Source organism: Crassostrea angulata, chromosome 1 (assembly GCF_025612915.1).
Source record: "Crassostrea angulata isolate pt1a10 chromosome 1, ASM2561291v2, whole genome shotgun sequence".
Classification (NCBI taxonomy): domain Eukaryota; kingdom Metazoa; phylum Mollusca; class Bivalvia; order Ostreida; family Ostreidae; genus Magallana; species Magallana angulata.
This window is the reverse complement of record NC_069111.1, coordinates 30,064,003-30,089,217: the sequence shown is the minus strand read 5'-3', so window position 1 is coordinate 30,089,217 and position 25,215 is coordinate 30,064,003. Positions and strand designations below refer to the sequence as shown.

The 25,215-nt window shown below is 33.3% G+C and overlaps 2 protein-coding genes across 3 annotated transcripts; both read right to left on the bottom strand.

Annotated features, from left to right (window-relative positions):
- Positions 1 to 30: 30 nt before the first annotated feature.
- LOC128184758 (THO complex subunit 5 homolog) lies at positions 31 to 10,350 on the bottom strand. Of its 2 annotated transcripts, XM_052854352.1 has the most exons (19): positions 10,187 to 10,350; positions 9,922 to 10,071; positions 9,602 to 9,718; positions 9,033 to 9,130; positions 8,687 to 8,762; positions 7,215 to 7,285; positions 6,814 to 6,928; positions 6,230 to 6,362; positions 5,852 to 5,926; positions 5,677 to 5,726; positions 3,631 to 3,730; positions 3,212 to 3,320; positions 2,942 to 2,968; positions 2,188 to 2,289; positions 1,694 to 1,899; positions 1,139 to 1,330; positions 883 to 998; positions 600 to 790; positions 31 to 230 (listed from the first exon to the last, which is right to left on the bottom strand). In XM_052854352.1, the coding sequence occupies exons 1-19, from the start codon at positions 10,277 to 10,279 to the stop codon at positions 167 to 169; spliced, it is 2,085 nt and encodes a 694-aa protein (XP_052710312.1). In that variant the 5' UTR covers positions 10,280 to 10,350; the 3' UTR covers positions 31 to 166. The 2 variants fall into 2 exon arrangements, with proteins under 2 accessions (XP_052710312.1, XP_052710317.1); XM_052854357.1 differs by lacking the exon at positions 2,942 to 2,968 and having other exon boundaries at positions 10,187 to 10,349.
- A 1,238-nt stretch (positions 10,351 to 11,588) lies between these two features.
- On the bottom strand, positions 11,589 to 24,667 carry LOC128184793 (protein LMBR1L-like). The gene is made up of 15 exons (XM_052854383.1): positions 24,497 to 24,667; positions 22,327 to 22,420; positions 21,115 to 21,145; positions 19,536 to 19,675; positions 19,123 to 19,226; positions 18,511 to 18,637; positions 18,016 to 18,084; positions 17,648 to 17,712; positions 17,199 to 17,289; positions 16,261 to 16,356; positions 15,912 to 15,988; positions 15,698 to 15,775; positions 15,476 to 15,549; positions 15,180 to 15,337; positions 11,589 to 14,903 (listed from the first exon to the last, which is right to left on the bottom strand). The coding sequence occupies exons 1-15, from the start codon at positions 24,560 to 24,562 to the stop codon at positions 14,656 to 14,658; spliced, it is 1,518 nt and encodes a 505-aa protein (XP_052710343.1). The 5' UTR covers positions 24,563 to 24,667; the 3' UTR covers positions 11,589 to 14,655.
- Between the last annotated feature and the right edge of the window lie 548 nt (positions 24,668 to 25,215).

The window sequence follows — 25,215 nt, the reverse complement described above, 5'->3', positions numbered from 1 at the left end:
TTTATGAAACTATAAATATGAAGAAAAAAACCTTGTGACATGATTTTATTTTTGTTTAAGCCACCAATAAGTGAAACATACATGACATTATCCGATAGAGCAATTACATTTATATTATTGATGAAACAGATCTTTGATTATTATGATATTGAAACTTGATAAAAGTCTATCTGTGAGTGAAGATTCCAATGTCTGGACAGTATCTGTACGGTTTGCTCCTACTAGGCCCTCTGTGGAAAACAGGAAAAATCAACAGATTAGGTCACATAGTCCAGAATACATTTAACATAATCCCTAGGTCCCAATTAAAGTTGTTAATAGTAACACGTACAGCATAGTGCAGTTATTCTGCTTTCAAAGACATTATTGCTTTGTCATACTTTCATACTCATGCCCTATTTACCAGTAAATATCTATTTCGGAATCAATGTATATGAGTTATATACTTCAAGGTACTCTATATACTGTATACATATATAAAATATTTGGTTTTTTTTTTGAAAATCAATACATATATATCACATAATCAAATTTTCATATGATGAACTTTAATCTTTCAAACACAGAAGAATGTGCCATGTACGTGTTTAAATACACACCTGAGCATTCGGTTGTATATTTTCTCCTTAGATATCTCCATGGGACCTTCCTCTTCTGACCCAGCTGCCTCAGTTTCCAGATATATGTCAAAGCACATTAGCAATCTCTGCATCTGATTGGATAGTACGGTGTCACATGACTTTGAATTCATTAACTCCTCATGGTGAACATTCACCTCCTCCTCCATTTCCTGTTATAGCAGAAAAAAGAAAGTATTAGTTATAATAATCTTCCAAGTTTACAATATTGTAATAGAAAGCTTTTCCTCATGCATGTTCTTACTTTGATGTGTTTGTCGTTTGCAGCTGTTCTCTCGTGCTGCCATAGCACAGACACTACAAACACTGGGGCAACTTTTGGATAGTCGTGAGTCATAACAATCTGGGCTGTCATCTTGGCTGCAATGAAAAAAAAATCCCATTTAAAATACCAGTGGAGCTTCTTTTAAAGCCAACATCATAAAGAAATAATACAATTACACATACCGGTATTTCAATGAAAATAAAAAATATCAAATACAGATTTGACATAAAGATACCTGATCCCCTTTCAATGACAGCCGTGAAGAAAATGTCCGACTGTTCTATGACCTCGTCATCCACCAGAGCTTGTGCGTGTGGAAGAACGGCAAAGTCTTCATAGGTTGACCGTTTCCACGACGTCAGCCGGGACACAATCTTGCTGGGAAATAGGCCCTGGTATTCTGGATCCACCACCACATTGCCAGTCTCTGTGAAATAAATACTTGTGTCATGAGTACTCTCCAAACCACCTGCTACAATCTGAACATTTCAGAAAACACATTTCAAGGAAATGACTTTTATTCAACATGACTTCATTTCACAAGGTATCAATGATAGTCTATTTGGTGGTGACTTATTGTTGCCATCAAGCACTTTTAATTAGAATAACACTAAGAGACATAAAGGTGGTTGCACTGAGTTAGATTAACAATGATAAGGTTCTTGCTGATCTACCATACCAAAATTTTCTCACACACAAATAATTTTTGTTTACAGTATTTCTTCTGACAATTTAGAGATTTTTTTAATATAAATTCTAAATTTTGATAATCAATAACACTTATATCTACCAAATGCTGCCGTCTGCTTCATCAGACAGAGTCTAGATCTGACCCTCTGTTTCAAGCGTCTGATCGTCTGCTGCATGTGAGCAAAGCTGACATCCTCCTCCGGCGTATTCACGGCATTGTTTTCCAAGAACTGCAGACCACCCAACCACTGAGCCCATAGATATGGCCATCCAACCTCTGTGATGTAGCTGGTAAAGTCTTTTAGACTAAAAGTCACAAGATTAGGAGATGTCATACAGTTATGGACATGTGTGTATATATTTGAGATACGTAAGAGTAAAAAAAAGCAAAATGAAAGAACGAGTGATTTTGATTCAATATAACCATAATTTACATCTCAAAAATTTACAATAGTAATGATACAATTTAAAAGTTAGGGGGAATGAATCTGCTTTATGCACAAATCATTTATAAGCACACTTACTGTGGCAGTGTTTAGCAGTAAAGTTATACTTGAAGATAATGGAATAAAGTTAGGAAATGCCTAAACTCACCCAAGTTTCCTGAGCTCGTACTTGTTTGCTGGATTAGGGGACGTTTTACCATGATCACCAGGGTAGAGATCTGTAAGAACTGACTCGGGCGCCAAAAGGTCACTGCAAATTTCAAAAGTTAAAAAAAAAAATCACAATTTATTACAGGTACAATGTATTCAGAAGTTTTTCGCTGTATTCTATTTCGTATGTGCAAGAAAGAATCTAACTTCAGCTATAAAAAGATGTGTTAACCCATAAACTAAGACAATGCATGGAACCATTGCAAAGTGCTTCACAGATAATACATGTACCGGTATTTCAAATAACAGTAGACATGGTAAATGATACTAGTTTTGAAGGAGATATGTATTGTACATGTGAAGATTTGAATGTTTACAATAAACTACAATCAGACTATTATATTACTGGTATATAAAATAAAACTATGTACATGGAGACATGAATACCAATTGTATTATATAAATGCAATAAAACTGTATTAGAAGAAAAAAACATTTTGCAGTGTTTCAGCTTCAAGTATTTCTATATTATTACACTTCACTTTATAGGTCTCTTTTTTAACAATGTTTATCTACAAACAAAATTCATTTGAAAGATTGGAAATGCAAAGTGCCACTTTGTTTTTAAAATACAAAATGTACATTGTTCATTTACTTTGTACTTGACATGAAGCAGTACCACTGACTAGAACAATGAATTAACAATCATAATAAACAAACAATAAGTTCATGCAGCAAATAGGGCTCTATACCTTAGAGTGACATTGGACTCTGAAACACTGAATACCACACACAACAAAATACAGTACAGGTACATGTATTCAACACTAAATTTTAAATTCTAAAGACAGAAATACAGAATGATGAATATGGAATTTGCAGTACATGTTGGGAGATTAATGCTCCAATAATACTACATGTATTCTCAATATATTTACTTCCAAAATCATTATTGAATTAGCATTACAAGTTGGAAAATAACATGGATACATATTTACTATATTAGAATATCTCTCTCATACCTTCCCGAGATGGAGGAAATGTTGCTCTCTGCCAGAGTGAGGCTGATGTTGACAGTGATGATCTCCAAGGTGATCAGGAAGTTGAAGGTCAAGTGCAAACTGTTACCATCTAGAGGTAAAGAAGAAATATACATCAATTAACACTTAACTTTTATTAGTAGCTACTTTATTTAATCTACATTACCAATGCAAGAGTTGTTCCCATGGGGAGTTCAGGGTATATATATAATGTAACAAACGTGTGACAGATGTATGTATGTGTATGTTTTGGTTCTCGACAATGTTACAAAAATATTGCAGACATTAGATTCGTTGGTTAAAAATACACACAGCTGACATACAATGTTGCAGTAATAACTCTCTTACTCTGTACAGTTTGGAAAGAAGTTCGATATAAATATTTGTGTTCTGAGTCAGACCTTTACAGTTGATGTCCAGTTTCACAGCCAGAGGATGCTTCTTCAGAGCCTGCTGTTTGCGTTCTTGTACACGACTATCCACAGTCTTCCTTCTCCTTTTCTGTTTTATTAAGAATACAAACTTTAATACTTATCCTCTTGACTTTTTTAATCTATTTTAAATTAAATATGACCATAACCTTGAATGTTAAACATTGAATTGTAAAATAATCTTTTTTCAATTGCTTTACACATAACTCAATGATATTTTCATTCCAAAATATGTCACTCTCCAACAAAATTACCTATAGGAATGCTATACACTGTTGCATTGAAGAACATTGTGAATTTACTAACCTAGTGCATGTAATAATCTGATCATGAATAAATTATAACTTTTTAATGCATGTGTAGTGTGCAGTATTCCGTCAAACACACTACTGTGGTTTCATCAATATTCGTTGAATACCAATTTTGGTGGATTTCGTTGTTAAGTTGATCCACGAAATTAAATGTTCATTGAAGTTCAATTTCAACTAACATTTTGTATTGATAGGATCATTGGCCACGAAATTACGTACCGTATTTTTCCGACGATTAGTCGGTATTTTTTTCCTCTGAAGCAGAGCACCCGACTTATCGTCTTGTTCGACTTGTCGTAGGCTCGATGTCAGAATTTTTTTTTAAAATAGCATTAAAAATCTTGGTTTTAATCATCTTGAGTTGGCTGTGTGATTGAAAATTACGTTGTTGAATTCACTGTTCATCTTTAATAATTATCATTTTCACTCATCTGTCAACACTTAAATACATAATAATAACAACAGTTATTAAATAATGTTACATTGTCTTTAATCAATTAAAAGTTTTACCGTTCCGTTTTTATAAACACATCGTCACATGGTTCTATGTATCACTAGTAGGAAGATAACATTGCGCAGTAAAATTGAAACCAAGTTTGAATGGAAGAAAATATTGCAGTAGGTCCGGGGGATGTTTTTTTAAATTCAATTATTTTATTTGTAAAGAGTTGTTAGTGGAAAGTATAAATCAGAAATATTTAATGGTCAAATTCAATCTTAAAATACGTAATCAGCAATTATCAATACTACTGTTTATACAATAGGCTGACACCGGTTGTGTTAATAATCTTGCCCTAGGGCTGAGATCTTTACGGCAATTTCACTCCCTGTGTATACAAAGAGTACCGTTATAAGAGTGATTATAGTTCATTAATTATTGTCCAATTCTTTGATTATTGTTAGATAATTTTTTTAGAAAACGTATGTATGTCGTATATCGTCATTATCAAGTCGTACAAATGATCGATCTATTTCTAACAGTGTCTATGTAAAACAATAGCGTGTAACTGCATTACTGGATACAAAGTAAACAAGTTTCATCAAATCATAGTAATTGCTAAGCTTTCTGCACTTGAGATCCCCCTTTGAAGTCCGACACGAGACAGGTGCATGCCTATGACACCGGAAATTGTTAAACAAACATTGACCACGCGCCGAGTCAACAGGTGGCTGGTTACGTAATGGCGAATACACTGGCGATAGTCAGAGTGGATACTTATTTTAATGCTTGGGAATAAAATATTTCTGACAAAGTAAGTTTAGTTTTGAATAACACGCGATATCGGGAATTGTTTAAAATGCAAGCGACTTTGTAGAAGTTGCCGGTATTTGAACATTTGATGCATAAGTATAAAGCGTAATCGTTTAAATGTTAATCATTAATAATAATTGGTAGCAATATCAGTGACATCGTGGCATCATACACTGATAATGTTACTGCAGTTTTATAGGCCATTTTGAAGTGATAAGATCGACGTATGGTCTGAGATCGACGTATCGAAGGATTTTGTTAAAATTTTGGCTAAAAATGGGCAATTCGACGAGTCGTCCGCATCGACGAGTCGTCGGGAAAATACGGTATCTTTGAAACTGTGTTTTTCCGAAAATCCACGAAAATTGATACCCACGAAAATTAATGAAACCACAGTATATGGAATATACAGCCAAATGTTATAAATTTACAGAAGTCCAAAAGATTTGGTACCGATTTCTTGGAGTGCTCCTGCTCTTCTTGATCACTGTCGCTGTCTTCCTCTGATGAAAAAGAGGAAATATTCTAAATGATCAGAATTTTGCTTAAAGAAATGTTAGAATGCCACTGTTAAAGGATTAAGTTTCTTTCGTGAATAGATAAAAAATTTGGCCTAAAAATCACGTACCTACAACCTTTCCACTTGATTTGATAGCTTTAGCTGCATCAAGGTCTCCTATGATGCTAACCTGAAGGTCTTTGTCTGACAAGTAAACACATAACAAAACTTCACCAAGAAATTCTTACATACATAATGCATTTTCAAACAACAAATTTTGAGCACTTCATTACCTTCTCACTGCGGAAAGAAAAAAAATCAACTACTGCTAAATAAAAAATCCAAAATTGATAATTTTCCACATCATCTCAAGTCTTGAATGTGCACTAAAACATTGTCACGAAAAGCCTGTACCTTAAGATGATAATACTTCCCCCCTAACGGTGGGAAAATTTCTATGATTTAAAAAAAGACTAGGTTTTTCTAATTCTCTTGGAGGCAATTTACCACAAGCTTGTCTGTATGCTGATGTCTGCATGTACAGAACATAGAGAGGGGGTGGAAGATGTCGGGCTGTTTCCTGCTGCTCTCGGATCTGATCAAAAGGCATGTCCAGGTACTCCTGTACTGGCTTGGTGGCCTATAAGTAAAAACAAAATCCGTCAGTTTATCTATTCTGCATTAGTACAATCTAATCAGTGCAAAGAAAAACATGGTTAAAGCAAATATCCTTATAACAATATCGCACTTACAGCTAAGTCAGTTTTACTTCCCAAATCTTAAAATGTATTATAAACTTATCGGATATAATAAATTCCTTCTACAATGTTGCTCATTCTTTGCTCTTTGCTAAATCTGTGTTTCCTGTAGTAAGCTTGAAATTCTGTTTCATTTCTTCTGATTTAATTGATGTTCAGGTAAGAAATTGAAATAAATATTACACACAAATTCAACACCAGCATGGCATTTGAATTTACAATGCATTTTCATTCCATCTTGAATTTGCCAAGACAATTGCATATATAATAGATACTCTTTATATACAAGGAAGTAATTTGTATACCCGTTACATGTATATATGTACTTCTAACCTCTAAAACTGTCTTCAGTTTCGGCTGCAAGTTTTCAAGATACTCTTGTTTATTCTTTATTTCCTGTGCAAGGCCCTCTTTGCTTTGCTTAGAATCCTTCAATTTCTTGGCGAGTCTGTAAGAGAAAAGTTCCCATTAATTGAATATTATTATGAAACACCAAACATCTCTGTACTGTATTTGCTTAATTTTTGTAAAAAACTATCTGGATGCTGGGCCATTAACTTGGATAAGTTTCCATATGATCTTCATCCCTTTTTTCACATTTCAATCCTTGTGTAAAAGTAAGGATCGGATAAAAGTAAGCTTGTTCAAGTTTTATGGCATTGGTGCTTGAATCCCTCATTTGAATCCATGCATCTTTTCAAAATCCTGGACATAACCAATCAAACAAATCTTACTGTTTTCTCTGTTCTAGCTCCCATTCCAATCTGGCCAATCTCTGTAGATGGGGATCTGTTTTTGTGGTATCCTGTCAAATATTAGCAAATTAGATTTAAAAGGGTATGGATGGAAATGGCTATTTTTATACTTTAGAAGAAGAGCTCTGTAAACAGTAAATACTGTAAACCAACTTTTCGCGTGCAAGAAATTTTTATGAGTAGCGAGAGCCTCATCGTCGCGAATATTTCTAGCCGTGAACTAGTCCTAAAAGCCTCTGCTGTGTTAGTTTTAAAATAATCTACATCTTGGTTGTGAAAATTAGTAGCCATGAACCACTTTGGCTCTAGTAAATCGCGCAATAAAGTTGTCGCGAATAAAAGTTGGTTCTTAGTACTCACATTTCAAAGGTAAAACATGGACTTTTCCTTTTACTAAATAATAGTTTATATCTAAACAAATCATATCTGAAAATTTTAAGGAGATCTGATGAGCAATTTGCTGACCATCAAGCCTCCATAATGGCTAACTTATACTACACAACATCTTCGCTAGCCAAGGGTTTTCGGTCCACTTTGCTCCCCATAAACCCTTGGCAGATTTCATTACGAAAACTCGGTGATGTGGTGGCGCTATCTAGCGAGCAACTTGAGTTGCGCCCCTTGCATATTTACATTTTAATTGAATTAAACAACAGGTTTTATATACACTACAGCATTAATACAACTTGAAAACATGTTGACTACCGAATATCGGAACATAATTAACGATGCTATTAAATACGAATTAAGTTATAACCGTGGGAAAGCACGGAATGTTTTATTCATAGTGTTTTGTAAGGATCTGTACCGGGAATGAAAAAGTCGCCGATTTATATGAAAGCTTTCAGGCCATAAAACCAGGTATCATTGTCGTGAATAATGCGAACCAAACAAATAAAATAAAACAGAGCTCATTGAACCTTTAAAAGCAATAACCATAAGCAGGAACGAATATACTAACAGGATAGGCAACTTCTACATTCGCCATGTTTACTTCCCATGCTATCACGCGAGCCTTGACAAGTTTGCAGAACTATGTATAATCCCAGTAAAATATATAGGTTTTTAAAGCGATCTGGTTAGACCGTCGTTGGGGAGGCACTGTACTCGAGAACTTGTGCCTCAACTTGTTAAAAGCACCGAATGTTTTACCAAAGATCACACATGTGTTTTCTTTTAAAGTTTATATTTACAAGCACTGTGATTGGGTCAGCTACTCGCAGCTGCAGCCAATCATAAAATGGAGCTTGTCACCGAGTTTTCGTAATGAAATCCGCCAAGGGTTTATGGGGAGCAAAGTGGACTGAAAACCCTTGGCTAGCGAAGATGACTACACAATGGAACGATTTATTAATATGGACAGCTGAGTGCAATGGTGAAGAAAAAAATACATGCTGAAGTACACAGTTTACAGAGTCTATAGTTTAATTTTATGTAACAATTATACTCACTGTACGAGAAATGTCCGACGGAGCCGTCTTGTAAAAATCATCCAATGTCACTAACTCTATTTCCTCATCTTTTGATCTGGAAGTCAAAACAAGATTACAAACAAACTTACTCCAGTTTTTTAAAAGATTGATAAGAATATAAATTTGGAACAGATATTGTGTAATCCTTTGAAAATGATAAAAGTTTTCAAATTTTCATGTAGGTACTACACTCATTACAGACCTGAACAACAATATATATAAAATTATTAATTTTTACATAAACAAAAACAAAACAACAACAACAACCAAACCTTTTCATGTACCCTAGTGTATTCTATCAGTACATGTAAGTAAAATCACTAACTTGAATTCTAAGCATTTTGTAATCTCCTTTTCCAGATGCATTATCTCATACAAGAGGTTCTGTAATTGTAGATGATAATGGTCAATTCTCTGTTTGGCCTATAAAAAGGATAGAATTCATAAAACATAGATAGTAATAAAATAATAACAAAATTTATATACGGTAGTGCCTTATTTCAAATAAAACTCTAATTAAAAGCGCTTTACAAAGAAGAGCAATCTACATACATGTACTCATAAAAAGCCACGTGGTATTTCAAGGTTGGGTGATCCGATGTTTACATAAAAAGAATCTACCAGTACTATCACAACCAGTTTACTAAATCTCCAATGTAAACTTTGTATTTAGTACTGTACTTCATTGAGCATGAGGTAATTATTTTGGGTTGGGGGTTTTGGTGACTTGAGCATTTGTATTGCGAATTTGCTATATGTTATTTGTTGTTATCTATTAACTATCTGGATAACAAATAAAGCACGGTCAATTAATAGGTCCATCCTCAAATGCTGCGGTACAATGGATGTATTAACCCAGTTGCATGCTCAATGTAATTTGAATTGAAGTCTTACATCATTGGTCTGTTCCCTGACTTTTTTACAGCGAATATGTGCCAGGCGATTCAGTTTCTTCAAATTCATGAAATCTAACATGACACTGACTCTCTTGTCTTCCAATTCATCATGTGACTGAAACAGTTGATACACAATTTAAAACACAAACCCGTACTAAGGCAAGATAAATTTTCTTTTCTTACATAAAATTTATTCAAAGTTTTGATACAATCAAATGCACAAAATTAATATAATAAAGTATTTGGAACCAATATCAAATCATATCAATTGATACTTTCAAATTTATGTATTCAAATTTATGTTTCAGTGATACTTACAGCTTTCTTATCTTTAAGTGACTTGATATCAAGCATGGTCTGTCGAATGTCTGAACATGTGGATTTAAAAACCTCAACATCTTTTTCAGGAGATCTTGTGTCTACTTCAGCTTCTTCAGAATAAAACAGACTCGTTGTCAATTTGGATTCCTGTGATATAAAAGGAAAATATTAGGTATGCTCGATGTACATCAATATCAAATCAATATCATGATATCAAAGTATACGCTCCGAGGAAATTCGCGCATACAAATTACATTCATACCTTTGAACCTGATTCTTGTTTAATCCTTTTTTGTTCTGGGTTTTCTTTCTTAATGGACCGTTTCCGTTTTTCTGGCTTCTCTTCTTTTGACATCTTGTTTTACTTTCCCTGCAAAAAGACTGTTTAAGTTTTTTTTCCACTTGCTTGCGCGTTCGGCTCCACACAAGGAATATCGAGCCCGATCGAAATAGAAAATCCTACAAAACCAACATTTTTCCGGAAATAAAAAAAATAGGTATTGGGTAATATGACCTATGCCTGTTTATTCTTCTAAAAAAATTAAAAGATCACAAGTTGAAATGTCACATTCACATCTTCACAAAAATATAATAATTTTATATGATACTCATGTATTTTATGATACATTTAAATATATTAACTATAAGATTGCGACATTGTAGCTTTTAAGTAACCCTTTAAAGATAAAATAATGAAACAAGAATTTCCTTTAAAAAAAACACTTTCTCAATAATTATGTCTTTATTGTGAAAGTTTGAAATAATTCTATTCCGAAGAGTTGCACTAACAAACTGTTTTAGTACTAGCTAGACTATTAAAAATTAGAATAACCTTGGCAAACCGACCCGGAGATAACTTATATGTTCAAAGGGCAAAATTCCTAATTGAATATTGGAATCTGAATTTGTTGCAAGAATATGTATATGTATGTCTATACTCATTCATTATGTCCATTATCTACTGCAGAGACACATGCAATATTTTTCTTAATTTTCTATTCAGCAGTTTCATAGGAGTTGCATACGTGCTCAAGTTTAGTTTATTCGCTCAAATCAAAAAAGTTGGTAAAAGAGGAACACATAAATAACATACATAAAAATACAAATTGTTAGAGGTATAGATACATGTACATGCAATTCATACAGGATAAATAATAGGCTAGAATCAATACTTGAGTAAGACTATGGTGTAAACTATAGAAAAAAAGAATAGGGGAAAAAAAAATTAACAACAGACGGCATCGAAGATATTTGAAATAAATACATACAATTTTCTTAGAGATTTAGAATTATAATTGATCATGAGTTCAGAGAACATAAATTTGTTGTCTTTTCCAAAAGTTTGTGTTAAGATAATTTTTATCGCTAATTAAGCGTAAGCAGTACGCAAAGCACTTACCATTTTCAATAACTTCTTTATAATACAAAAATCTTTTTCGATGTTGCACCTTTGGAGAAAACATTATTTTTGTTTTATTGACATAAACCTTAAGTTTCCACCGAGTACAATATGTTATAAAATTCGTTGAGGGCATTTTGAGGGTTATCTGCAGATTCCAACAGTATGACGGTATTGTCGGCTTAAAATAAAAGAAGTTTTAAATGTAGTGATAACTCGTTTTCGATTTCATTTACATCGATGAAATAATAGGAACAATAACAAATAAAAATTCTATTTAGCTTTATTTTTCAATGCAACATAATATTGGCAAAATAAGTATTGCACACAGCTTCATCAAACAATGGAATTTGAGCTGTTAAAACAGAAAGGAACAGCTGAGGTACATGTACACACATCCAAACACACACACATCCACACACACACACATCCACACACACATGTTCACACCTTAGACAGACACCTCACTTTTTCAATGTTTAAAACAGGTCCAATGTCAGGAAAACTTAGCTATACCTCAACCAAGTCAAAATAAAGCATTCTTCAATACATACTCAACTTCTAACATAAATTCTACATCTTTATATCTATGTGGACAAAACACTGGTTTTTGCATACACAAAAAAAATTAACTGAACTGCAGTTAGGATTTAGATGGTGCAAATCTGCCTCTGCTGAAAGCAGCCAATTTTAAAAGAAAACGTTTTGGCAAAAAAAAATCTGGATTAATTTTTTTTTATTCTCTCTCTAATTTTTGTTTTAATTAGCGGCATAATACATTATTGCTTTGAGCAAAGTAATATAATACTTTTTTAACAAGCGGCCAAGCTACTAGACCTGTGGTCAGTAATGAGTTACTTTTCACACTTCACATCTGACTTTCATTATGAATATCTGTGGTGAATATGACTTCAAATTTTCATGAATTATCACCTCAAACAAAAATAAAGACAAAACATTTATGGTCCCCTTGATAGACGTTAAGACAAAAAAGACAAATACAAAAATAATCATTATGCTCTGTTCATTGTTCTTCAATGTAAATAAGAACTTGTAAGTTTAAAATGGCTAATGGAATAACTGAACTCATCAGCAAGAAAAAATAAAGTTGACCTTTTTCAAAATTGTTCATATGCAGATTTCATACATTCACAATTTGTTTCAAATGAGCAAACACTCAAATTAAGTACAGACACAAAATACCGGTATAGCACTATCAGAGCACATGGACACAGAATCTTAAAAAATCAAAAGCTACACAAAATCACGTCCAAAGCAAAATTGTTCACACTGATATTTAAAATCGCTAGAATATGCAAGTATTCTAGTGTTACTTCATACACTAGAGTACTGTAAAAAAAAAAGAGTATGTTGCATGAACTGCTGTTCAAAGCCAATGGAATAAACATTTACACTTTCCTTGGATGACGTCTTTGGAAAGTTGTTTCTTATTTGTAAGTTCTATGGTTAAAAGCGTGCAATAGATGTGACTGATAACTCTAAAAACGCACTTGATATTTCATTTTTGGCATTATATCCAACTCCGTCATTTCAAATTATGACATACGTAAAGCAAACTCTAAGTGATGCAACATGAAATCACATTGTGTCCTTTTTTTTTGATAATACAGTATCCTAATTAGTTTTATTTGAAAAAACGAAAGATGAAACTTGTAGAACACTTCAGACAAGAAATACCCTGAGGATCATGAAGAGGTCTTAGACTTGGATAGAATTTATACACAGCATTTGAAATTTAAACAGTAAAACACGCTTATAACAAAGTGCCAAGGACGGGCGATTTTATTTCGTTATAAGCATAATTCGTTATATTCATGTAACAAAGTCACAGGGAAGAAAATCACTTTGCAGTAAGTGTCAATTCATTATAAGTGTGTTTGCTATAACCGTGTTTTACTTTATTTACATACAAAACACCAAATCTAAGCTCTCTTATGATCTTGAACCAAATCTATGTATGAATTTCTACATCTCATCTACATACAATATTCTTCCATTAACACAATTTTACAACTCTTGCAAGAACTCCTTCAGTAGAAGCTCTACATATATATACACGGTGTACATATAAGTTACAAGGCGATCCAAATAAGGATATGCCTACTTTGACAAAAAAGAAAAAAATTAATAATAATACACACAAAAAAAATCGTTCAAGAAAAAATACAAAAAAATAGTCTTACATTAATATAATGTGAGTATTTTGCATTGCTATGGCATACATACATGTTTCATGAATATAGTGTTCTGATGAAAATTCATGCACGTATATATTGCTTTACATTACAGCAGACACACGTGTAATAAATGATCCAAGATAAAATTTTCCTAAAAAAAAAAAAATTCTCCATAATTTGAGTCTTTCGCTTTTTGTTTAAACCACAGGATATGTAAATGATGGAGAAGAAATTTGAAGAATTCAGACAAGCATGTTTTACTTTCACACATGACAAGACCGGTCAATGGGGTAAAATGGGGGGGGGGGGGGGGGTTAATCTTGTATGTATACAATATATGGTTATACCTGTAATGTGACTAGTGTGTACATATTGAAGACTATACAGTCTTCTTGATATTAACATGGATTTCATAAAATAAAATATAAAATAAATATTTGTTTACAAGTGTAATAATAAGTACATTGTACTTATATAAGTAAGGTCAATAAGTATGGGATCACTAGGACTACAACCCTCTTTCACACACCGTAACAGTACTACCGAGTAATATATACATAAACCCCTTTGTTCTATAAAAAACAGGATTTTTTTTTATATTTTTGAAATTAAGTTTCCCAGATGTTTTTGTTCACATTTAATTAATGTGTCTCCACCTTTTTTTTTTTGTAAAAGTTGTACAGATAATATCAATCTTTAAGTTTCTCATCAACTGGGTTTCAGTTTAATGTGTACATGTGAAATGTTAAAAGTTAAACATTGAAAAAAAAATCCAAACTGATTAGTATAAGCAATACTGCAATGAGTGTGTTAATCAACACAACACCCTTATAAGGTAAATGTTTTCTGTACATATATTTACATGTACAGTGTACAGGTACAATAAAAGATTTGCCAGATGATTTTATGTAATTATAGGTAAATACTGACCATGTTGTACATGTATGATATCTAAAGCAACTGACCAAGCATTCAAACACACACACACGCAAAAAATTCTTCATCGCACAAACCTATACATATCACAGTCTCGATTTGGACAACTATTTTGAAAGAACTACTCCATGGCAACTAAAGATATATATATATAAAATGTACGTAGCCATGAACACTATACATGTAGTTTCTAGTCTATTAGTCCTCTTTTGAGCTAACATCTCCGTTTGCAACAGAAGAATGAGTATGACCTGGCGCAGGTTGTTCTCTGATGAAGAACGCCATCAGTCGGTCGTAGATTTCCGTCCTGACGGCTTTGGTGAATTTTGTGACTAAGCATAGCGTGGTGAGCCCGGCAAACACGACATTGCACAGCATAATGATGTAGAAGTTCCCCAGCCAGTCCATACTGCCAAAGTTACCAATCAGGTCAAAATTTGTTAAACCTAGAAAACCAAAGAATGAACTTGAAGGAGTCTGTGGCATCAAACTACATGTACATGTACATGCATACTCTTTTCTAAATAGCATACAATTTTCTGAATGAAAATAAACATAATATTAATCTGTTTTACTACCAGTTATTTCAATGCCATTCAATTAATGCACAGACTTAAGCATAAAATGGACATGGAAAGATATGATAGCCCTTTTACATAGTAAATTTATGGAATAAGCATAAAGTGGACCGTTATCAGAGCTACCACCCACCGCAGTCTTACCTAGAGTCCTGGACATGACAGGGAGTGCTGAACTAAGAATCAGGAGGACTATGCAGTTTCCTATCACCTTGACCATCGGAGTGCCGTGTGGAACGGGGCGAAGATTGCGGAACCCTGGCAGGCTGTAGAAACCCAGCACAGAGGCTAGCATTACATATCTAGTGGCTATCAAGGAATGGTAATGTATTATGTATACTGATACAAGCCAATAAATTTAATCCTTCATGAAGTCCATGAAGTGTCCATTAAATACACTTATACTTACAGTAATTTAATTTCAAACAGATAAAGGATACAGAATAAGAATAATCTCTAAAGCAGCTCCAAATGATCCCAATGCTGAAAGTGAGGCCATTCCTAAAACAGTTTCCTGAAAAATACAATAATTTAGTCTGTAACGGTATTTGAAAATAGCACAGTGCACACATGTGGTGAGACAAAACTGTTTGTTTTTAAAGCTATGAAATTGGCTTGGCAATGAAAAGTTGCAGGATATCCATTAACAGTTTCAGTATTACCTTTGCTCCAACAGGTAAAGCTTTGATACCAACAAGCAGCAACAAAAAATTCTGGGCTACCATTAACACACAAAATACCTGCAAAACAAAAATTTGTAATTTAGGGCTTCTCTTTTCTAACTCATGTATAATCTCTAAAATTGAGAACACAAATTCTACATACATTGTACATATAAAGATATGCTATAGAAGACAACACCAATGAGGTACTCACTGTTAATCCAAGTAAAAGCAACATAACAAGGGGATAACACAGATTTCTCCAAATAATGGACGTCTTACTCCTCGTCTCTGAAAGATAATGATTCCAAGTCAGGAAGAATTATTCAATACAACACAAAAGATTGTGAACTACTTTGCGAGTTCTTTTCTGAAATGCTGCCTTATACCTTTAAATAATACTTTGAAATCTTTGAACAGTTTCTAGGGAAATTTATGAAGACTTTACACTTGTACATGTACAGGGCAATTCAATTTTTCATATATATATACATGTAAGAGTGTCTCTTATTTTACTTTCATGAAATCAGAATAGAAATTGAGCATCATAATTCTCTGTTTACCTAGCTCCTTAAGAGTGGACTGGTTCTTCTCTAGCTGTTCTATCAGCTCATCCGTCGACAGGTGACCATTTGCAAGTCGGTCAGGAACTGCCTTGTCTTTAAACAATATAAGAAAATCATTTTGAGGTTTTTTAAAACTAGTCTTATAGTATGCAGTATCTTTATATTAATACACATATTTTGTTCCAGTACATATGTTTCAACTAACAAATAACACTGATATACATGTACTGGTATATAAGTTGTTTAAGTATTGAATCCTTATTTTTTGAAAGATATAGTCTCATAACTGCAACGGTGTGTGCATACAAATTGAATAACGCGCGTTGGCGCGCTATGAAAATTTGTTTGCACACACCGTTGCAGTTATGAGACTATATCTTTCAAAAAATAAGGATTTAATGCTTATATTTACATTTTTTTACATTCTTGCCTTGTACGCAAATGCGAATTATACCTCAAAATTACTGTACTATCCTATGGATAAGTCTAAATTAATGGAAGAGCCACTGTAACAGCCACAAGCGTGATCTTTGATTTTCGCTTGTGACGTTGTATTTATCAGCGTTCAACGTTTGTGACGTCACAATTAAAACTCGTCAATTAACCTTTTATTACCCTTTCTGTGTTATGGTGCTATATCTGCAGTAGCTTTACATGCAAAATATACGTGGAATGTAAATATACAGAAATATCAGCAGAATTTATCAGTCACAGTCTCTTTGACATTTCATAAATGAACATGAAATACTTATTCATTATTACGTTTAAAATATTTACTAAAATTATCTTTAAAAAAATTTGTGAATCAAAAAGACATATATTGCCTAAATAATGTACATAAAAAGTTAAATACTAGTAAAAAGAAAAAAATTCTCTGTTGATTGCTATAATTATCACAATATATATAATGAATACATAAAATAAGAACATCTTACATTTATTATCTTTGGTGAAGGTCAGTCTCCGCCGTAAATCTGTCTCTGTCAATCTGACCATCACAAGGTCTTTTTCTACGTCTTGAAAGAACTTCAAAAAGACAGATTACGAAAAAATAATAATATAATGCTTGGTCATGACCAGACAGTGGAAATGTTCATATGGTAAAAATGCTAAAAATTTTAAGACAACCAAATATTACCATCTAACCAACATGAACTTTTTTATAAATTATTGGAATTAATACTTATTTGAATACCGTAGCTATTAGATATTTCAACCTCCCTATAGGCCATAAATGAAAAACTTTCTCAAATGTAAGTAAAAATTCAACACCTTCAATAAAAAAATATCCACATTTGCAAAACATTTATAACTACATGTACAGGTTTTATCCTAAGATCCCAGTTAAACAGTCATGGCATTGATTCTGTGACTTTTAACTTACCTTTGGTTTGGCAATGAGTTCCCCCATCACAGTAAACATTCTGGAGAACCCGACAGGTGTACACACTGAAGAGAAGGATAAACATTGTTCAGTGTAAGTATGGAGAAACAAGGCACATTAGTACACGCTATGCATTTTTTTATGTATAAACTACAAAGCAAACAGACATTTGTATCAATGAAAAAGAAAGAGTTTGAATAGTATCTGTATGTCATGAGTTATCAGAGCGAGGGTAGAAATTGATTCCTCTTATAAATGTCAAGGTCATATGAGAAAAAAAATTTGTTGTTTGTTTTTTTTTAATGTCAAAACTGTAAGTATTTGGTCTGGTTTCCTGGTGTCAGAGTGGTGATATGCTTCCTACTTACGCATGAGGACGATGACTCCCAGGAAGGAGATACAGGAATACAGATATGGAAGGTAGTAGGACCAGATATCTATAAGGAGATGTGACATGGTTAACATTAATTCCGTAAACACGAAACAAACCAGGTCATAACAAAAAAATAATAATAAAAATGCATTTTGACTAGCTTAAATATTGTGGTTTCATCGATATTTTTACAAACACCTGTTTTTGCAGTCTTTGCAGCCGAGTTGATCCACAAAATCAATGTAAATAAAAAGTATGATAAGTAGCATAAGGTTTTATTACATAGACGTTCCTTATAAGCTAGTTTTACTTAATAATTCCCAGTCCCACTAAACTTCATACCGTACTTGTATTAATGAACCCATGGTCTTTGCCACCAAAGTAAGAATTACAAATGCAATCAGGGAGTGCATTTATCATATTTTTATATACTTATCACTGAAATTGGAAAATAAAAATAAATTCTTATGATACAGGATGGTGTGGTCACCTAGTAGCGTTTCTTGTGTGTGTTTGTTGCCATCAAATATGGCAGAGGCGACCCAGGCGAGTCCGATGATGAGTATCCCGACCAGTACCAGCAGAATAGCGGCCTCGTACACCCGCGACCAGATACCCTGAAACAATTCAAACGTTACATCACTTGTGGCTCTTAAAGGATCTATTACCTGTAACTCAAATACTGCAAAATTTATTTAGTTTTCCTAAAGAGGTGATTTATTTTCCATGGTTTGAAAGAAAAAAATTATTGGTGCATACAAGATTTTGTTGTTGAGACTTGAAAAATTAATCATAAATATTATGCTCTGGACACCATAAAATCAACTAGAATTTATCTTCAATCTGGTTAGCATAACAGTGCATTACATCACAGTTCATAAGAGATTTAATGGTGCAAATGAAATGGTATATTAAGCCTAATTTTACCCATTTATTCTTAAAAACATGTCAAAAATAGAATTTGTATACTTTTCATCTAATTCTAACATTTAACATTCTAACGGTGCTGTCATTTCATTCAAACAAATCGTAGCTATTGTTACAGAAGTTCTTGATTCCCTCTTTATTTATCAAATGTCTTAATTAATAAAAAGAATGCTACCTTTTTCACACCAACAAATCCTTCCGACTCCGTGAAGAAATACGCAAATGGCATAAAGAAGAAGAGGGACAGGTTCGAGATGAGGAATATGTTGTTCCAGAAACCTGAAAATAGACAACATGTAAATAATACCAAGGATGTTTTGCAAGCATGTCTGAGAGTGACTTTAGAGAGCAATGATACACATGAATCCTACATATTTTCATGGATTAAAAGGAACACTCCATGTACATGTAAAACAAAAAAGAGACATTCTCATCTGTCAAGTTATTTTTTCTAGCTTCAATCAGACACATTTTGATTTGTTGTTGTTGTTTTCATTTAATATTTCAAATCTAAATTCGTTAATTCAAAGAATATCCAATGTTATGAACTAAAAAAAAAAATAACGGCTGGCCAGTTTATGTTCTTACCAATGATGAGTGAGGAGTTGAGCCACTGTACATAATAACTTTTGGGGTAGAGCAGCAGGACCTCATTGGACACGATGGAGACAGGGAGTAGGAGGATGGCACCCACAGACACCGACAGGGTGAACGTACACATCCACAGTCTGAAAAGCAATAACGAGATAGCTTATTAAGGAGGCGGGATGGTCAAGAAATTAACCATAAGATTTACCTTAAAATCTTAGACACGATATTGTTAGCCATAAACTACTATTTAGTAAAGAAAAAAATTATCATATTTTTGAATGACAATTTGAATGGTTCATATAGAACCATTTTAACAAGAGCTTGGACTTTCGATAATTGTGTCAAACAGCAATGTGACGTAGGCCTGTCTATTTCATTGCTGGCCACTCTGCCAGCGATGGAAAAAATCAACAAGATTTGTCTGGCTTTTGAGCTTAGACTACGCAATCTGTGCATATTTCACTTGAAACCAGCGTCATATAAACTTGTTTTGACGCTAGAAATAGATAGTTATGTCTTATCAAAAGTCCAAGGTCTTGTTGAAATGGTTCTATCTTTATCCAATGCTCTCCTTTTTAAGGAGATTTATTCAGTCTAAAAACAGCCACTACTGTTCAGCCCTCTTAACTGTATAGTCATAGGTTATAGTTAAAACTGTGTCTAAAGAGATGGGGATCAACACTATTCGTTTTCCCCTGTCCATGATGTAGTTTCCTAACCCCAACCCTTCTCCCCCTATTTATAAATGATGATCTCCTACGGTACTATTCAAGCAGTAGCCCTCATCCTCAGCCTATGAAGTAATCTCCTAGCCATAACCCTTTTCCTTCTTCCGTATGAGTAATCTTACCCTCCATTTACTTAAGAAGCATTTTTCTCCTACTCTATCAGCGGTAGTTCTTTTCTATCCACAGAGAAGTGCTCTTTCATACCATCCCATAGCATTATTCCCCTCACATAACATTGCCCCCCCCCAAACACTTCCCTAGCAGTAGTCCTCTCCCACTCCCTAAAAAATTGTTTTACCCCCATCCATCCACATATATATAATTCCAATTTGTTTAGCCTTTTGCAATGAAATTGCTGCTAGGCAAAAACTACATTTTGTGTAGATTTAATGTGCAAGACAAGAGGGATCAATAGAAATAAAAAGACTTCATCAATGCATCATTAAGTCTAGACCATATAAAGATTCACACTGTCAATTTTCCTGCCTTTATCAGGAAACAACTGAGTGATGCTGATTGCAAAATTCATGGATCGAAAACTTGATTCAAAATCTAGACATCAGTAAATGCATGCTGATGTCAAGTTAATTGTGGTTAAGCCCTGAGAGAGGGAAGCTGTCAATGACTGTCTCTGCATGCCTACATCATGTCTATGTTGTATTTTCTATGAAAATATTGATTTCATTTTAATCTCTTTGTCAATTCATGTACGATACTGAACTTGTACATATAATATACAAATCTATAAGTATTTAACGACTGATAATCCTGTGTAGTGGTCCTGTTTACAAATACAAATCTTGACTATGTTTACTAGTGTGTGATCTAAGTAGTTGTAAATATCTTACGCAATCCTGTACACCACTGCATCCTCTTCACCTGAAACGGAAAATATGTACTAGAATTATGTAAGAAGTATACACAGAATATGTGTCTCATTATTAGCACACAACAACGATAAAATATATGGTAAAAATTCATCAATACACTTTATAAAATATATACAGTTTTCAATATTACTATACTGTTATATGAATAATAATCTTGTACGATAACCATTAACCTGTACCAGCTAGGTAATTGAATTACGTACCGTACACATGTGAGAAATCTTTTATAACCTTTCAATAAAATACTTTTTCTCAAAGCTTGTTGTACCAACCATTGAACTTTTGTCGTAACTAAACTAGTACATGTATGTTAAGTGAAATAAAATAATTCAGTGTAATCAAATATTTCAGAGAGTCTCTAAGGAAAACCTTATTAAAGATTTAAGAGCATTCATACACAGAGGTGCTTTCTGACCACAAAAAACTGACAATCTAAAGGAACACTGTGATTTATCATTATAATAGCAGAATATTCATTATCTTTGTGTTCTAATTAATGAATGTTCAATAAATTATTAATTAAGACAGAACTGGTGTAAAGAGTGCTGTTATTTAGAGCCATGTCTTTTGTGCTTAACCTTTGTGCTTAATTTGTGTCTGTAGAGCACATCAGAAGGTGTGTGAGAGAGAGAGAGAGAGAGAGAGAGAGAGAGAGAGAGAGAGAGAGAGAGAGAGAGAGAGAGAGAGAGAGAGAGAGAGAGAGAGAGAGAGAACTTTCACCCTTGTCTCTGACAAACTTCCTCCTTATGGCCACTAGAAATGTCACACAAACTCAGCATTAAGCTATAAGTAATTGTCTATGATCTATCACTATATCAACTACCAAGACCCCCTTCCTACCCCTTGTGTGCTTCGTAGCATAAATTTGAAGTAACCTCCAGACATTTTATGATTACAGCAAACTACAGCTATAAAAGAAAACCCAATTACATATTCTTGTACATTGTGAATCATAATAATTACTTTTGCCATAGGAAGGAAAGAACAATGTTATTATACAGTATCTATTGTCAGAAGTAACAAGTGGAAAGAGCACACTAAGTCTTATTATAACTTGATGTATACCCAGGAAAATTAATAATGACTCTTTACCATACAATTAATAAGCAGTTCAACAGACCATAGTTACAGTTAGCAGTAAAAAGCTAATTCATTCCCATCATCCCATACCTGCTGATGAGATGTCTTCGGAGTCTGCGGTTTTGAAATGCCTGACTGTGACATAGGAACTCACATACAGGAAAATAAACAACAGCAGGCAAATCTACAAAAAAGATCAGATGTCTTAATACTTACTTGCACCACTGGGTGTATCTACCCGGTATGTCAAAAAAGTTACATGCTTATAAGGCTCTCTGATATATGTGAATATACACAGTCATGTACATGTAAATGTATTGACTATGGTACTTTAAGCCAACAAAATCCAAGAATACTATAGTATCATTTTCCTATATGTACTGGACAGGTAAAAATTCAATTAATCCTCATAATAGTCATACTTTATATACATTTTTTTTATGTTTCACAGAAAATGTAAAAATAAAATTGCAATAATGCAATAAAAAAAGTAACAAAATTAATAATATGCATGTATGTGCACTTGTTTGAATTCAAAGAAAATTTTATAAAAACAATGTCAATGTGTCCGAGCACCGTACCCTAGCTCCTTACCTAGCTAAACAAATATTTTTCATTCATAAACACACTTTTCACTTATCAAGGTAAACATGAATATGTATGTCAAAGATTAAGGTACGTGTCCTGTTTTCAACAGCGCAGAACCCCCTTTCAGTTTGCATCTGCTATGTCTATAACTGCATGTCAAACAAATCACACACCAAATACACTTTATGAAGCTGACCTCATTGTGGGGCGACTGTCACTCTCAGAGTGCAGCGACCTTAAACACTGCTCTATATATGATTACAGACAAGACAGAAATTGTGTTAACAAAAGTTTAAAGTACAATCCTGTAAAAGCAGTGGGTTCTTACACATTACGGGCAGTTAAATCTCTCTGATCAGATATTGTCCATGCTGGCACAGACAGTGTCTTCAGGTCCTAAGGTGTCAATTTCTCTCCCCCCCCCCCCCCACCCCCATTTTCCTCAGATCTATAATCAAGTTTTGTTACCTTTAGTTCAAGTAAAGTTCATAATCAATTCACTGATATTTAAGATCAGTAACATCCTAAACAAGTCAAGGGGTTAAATTACTGCAGTCCATCACGACCTTAGTTAAATACCTGGTACATTTAATTGAGTCTTTGGGTGTTCAACAGTCTACAGGATTTTTAAGTATATGTTTAACCTAGCTTATTCATGGACATTCTGTTTATATAAATTTTTCCAAAGTATAAATGCTTATAAAAATATATCAATACAGGGAAGTTGTACATCTTTAAGGAACTATAAATTTACTAGCTATATAGAAGAGATATTGACATTCATACTTTTTATTCAACACATTCTAAAACCTCTTAAACTGGGTACTTGTAACTCCATGTATGTGATCACAAATAAATTATGTGAGCTTTTTCTTTTTAATAAGATACCGAGAGTAAAATTAAGATACAAGACATGAACAGAAAACACATCATCGTGCAAGCGCAATGATAATTTTTTGTAATATATTAATAAATTTATCAAAATTTCCTACACTGAAAGTTTTTACTGTATTTAAACACTCACACAAAAATAATTAATAATTGCATCTGTACCACGGATGATCTGTTGATCACATCTTCAAATATTTTATATTAATTACTGATATACAGAAGAACAACCTACTTAATAACCTTTAATATCAAACAATTTTTTTTTGCAAATTTAAAGTCATCATTTCATTAAATGCTTCTAGAATTTTAAAATTACATGTACTATAATCACTCTAATATTTGTATCTAATCTTAAACATGTTAAATGAATGCAAGTCAAATAGATGGCAAACAATCTCTGGCAAGACTGGATGTGAGCCTTTTACACTGAAAAATAATCTTGTCCCAGGAGACATGGTGACAATATATGTGTTCAGTGATATCAATCCTTTTCACAAGAACTTCTTAAGTTCAATGAAACCTGTTCTGGTTTTGGAATGAGGCCAGAATATTTAAAATGAAAACAACAAAAACTTCCCACATAATTGATCTGCATTGATTTCAATTATGCTGGGATTTTAAAGTCATCTGACCATTAAGGATGGCCTAAACAGGAATGTGACAATGCTGAATACTTGACATAGTTTCAATTCTTGTATCACGCTCTAAAAACCACACGAGCAGAATACACATTTTGAGTGTTCCATGTTTAACATGTTTAATGGTTACCAGTATCACTTACGATATACTCCCGAACAGCGTTGTGGAAAACTTGTTCCCTAATGTCAACATCTACATCTTCCGACATAATTTCCTTCAAACAATATCCATAAGATGAAAGTATTCATTCACAATTATCCTTTTCAACATGACGCTAGAAATTGTTGTCATTTGGCCATTGAACAACCTAGGATATGACAATATCCGAGGGTTTCCGAATTTTTCTCTCTCTCCAAATTTGCGATTCCATATTTTATGAAACAAAACGAATATTTTCGACGACGTGTACACTGCAAAAGTTGCATCAGCGAGAAACAAAACGATTTATGTAGAAGAAACTAATGAAAAAAATGAATAAAAATAAGAAATAGATAAATAAATAAATAAAAATAAATAAATAAATAAATAAATAAAATAAGTAAATGAACAAATAAATAAATAATGGAATTCCATCTACAAATTAACAGCCTGACCTTTCAGCTACTACGTAATACCAGAGGTGTTTCTTGCATTTTACTACTTATTGCAAATTGCTTTTGTCTTGGTTTTGTGCTTATATTCATTTCCAAAGGCTAAAAAGCCTTTTCTGTGTATTCTAAAATTAATAATATGCATAAGGTAATGACGATTTACCAAAGAAAAAACTTCCCAGTAACTGTAATTTATAATAATATGAAGATGATATGGAATGTTTCAATTTAAGGAGAAAAGGTCATACAATCTATTGGTTCATTTTAATCA

Excerpts from the sequence above, each read along its gene's own strand:
- LOC128184758 (XM_052854352.1), bottom strand. The coding sequence starts at position 10,279 with ATGTCAAAAGAAGAGAAGCCAGAAAAACGGAAACGGTCCATTAAGAAA. Across the intron at positions 6,363-6,813 it reads AACTGAAGACAGTTTTAGAG|GCCACCAAGCCAGTACAGGA; the intron begins GTTAGAAGTACA and ends TTTTACTTATAG. Across the intron at positions 1,900-2,187 it reads TACGAGCTCAGGAAACTTGG|TCTAAAAGACTTTACCAGCT; the intron begins GTGAGTTTAGGC and ends TGTGACTTTTAG.
- LOC128184793 (XM_052854383.1), bottom strand. The coding sequence starts at position 24,562 with ATGTCGGAAGATGTAGATGTTGACATTAGGGAACAAGTTTTCCACAAC. Across the intron at positions 18,085-18,510 it reads CACACAAGAAACGCTACTAG|ATATCTGGTCCTACTACCTT; the intron begins GTGACCACACCA and ends ATCTCCTTATAG. Across the intron at positions 15,550-15,697 it reads CTTTACCTGTTGGAGCAAAG|GAAACTGTTTTAGGAATGGC; the intron begins GTAATACTGAAA and ends TGTATTTTTCAG.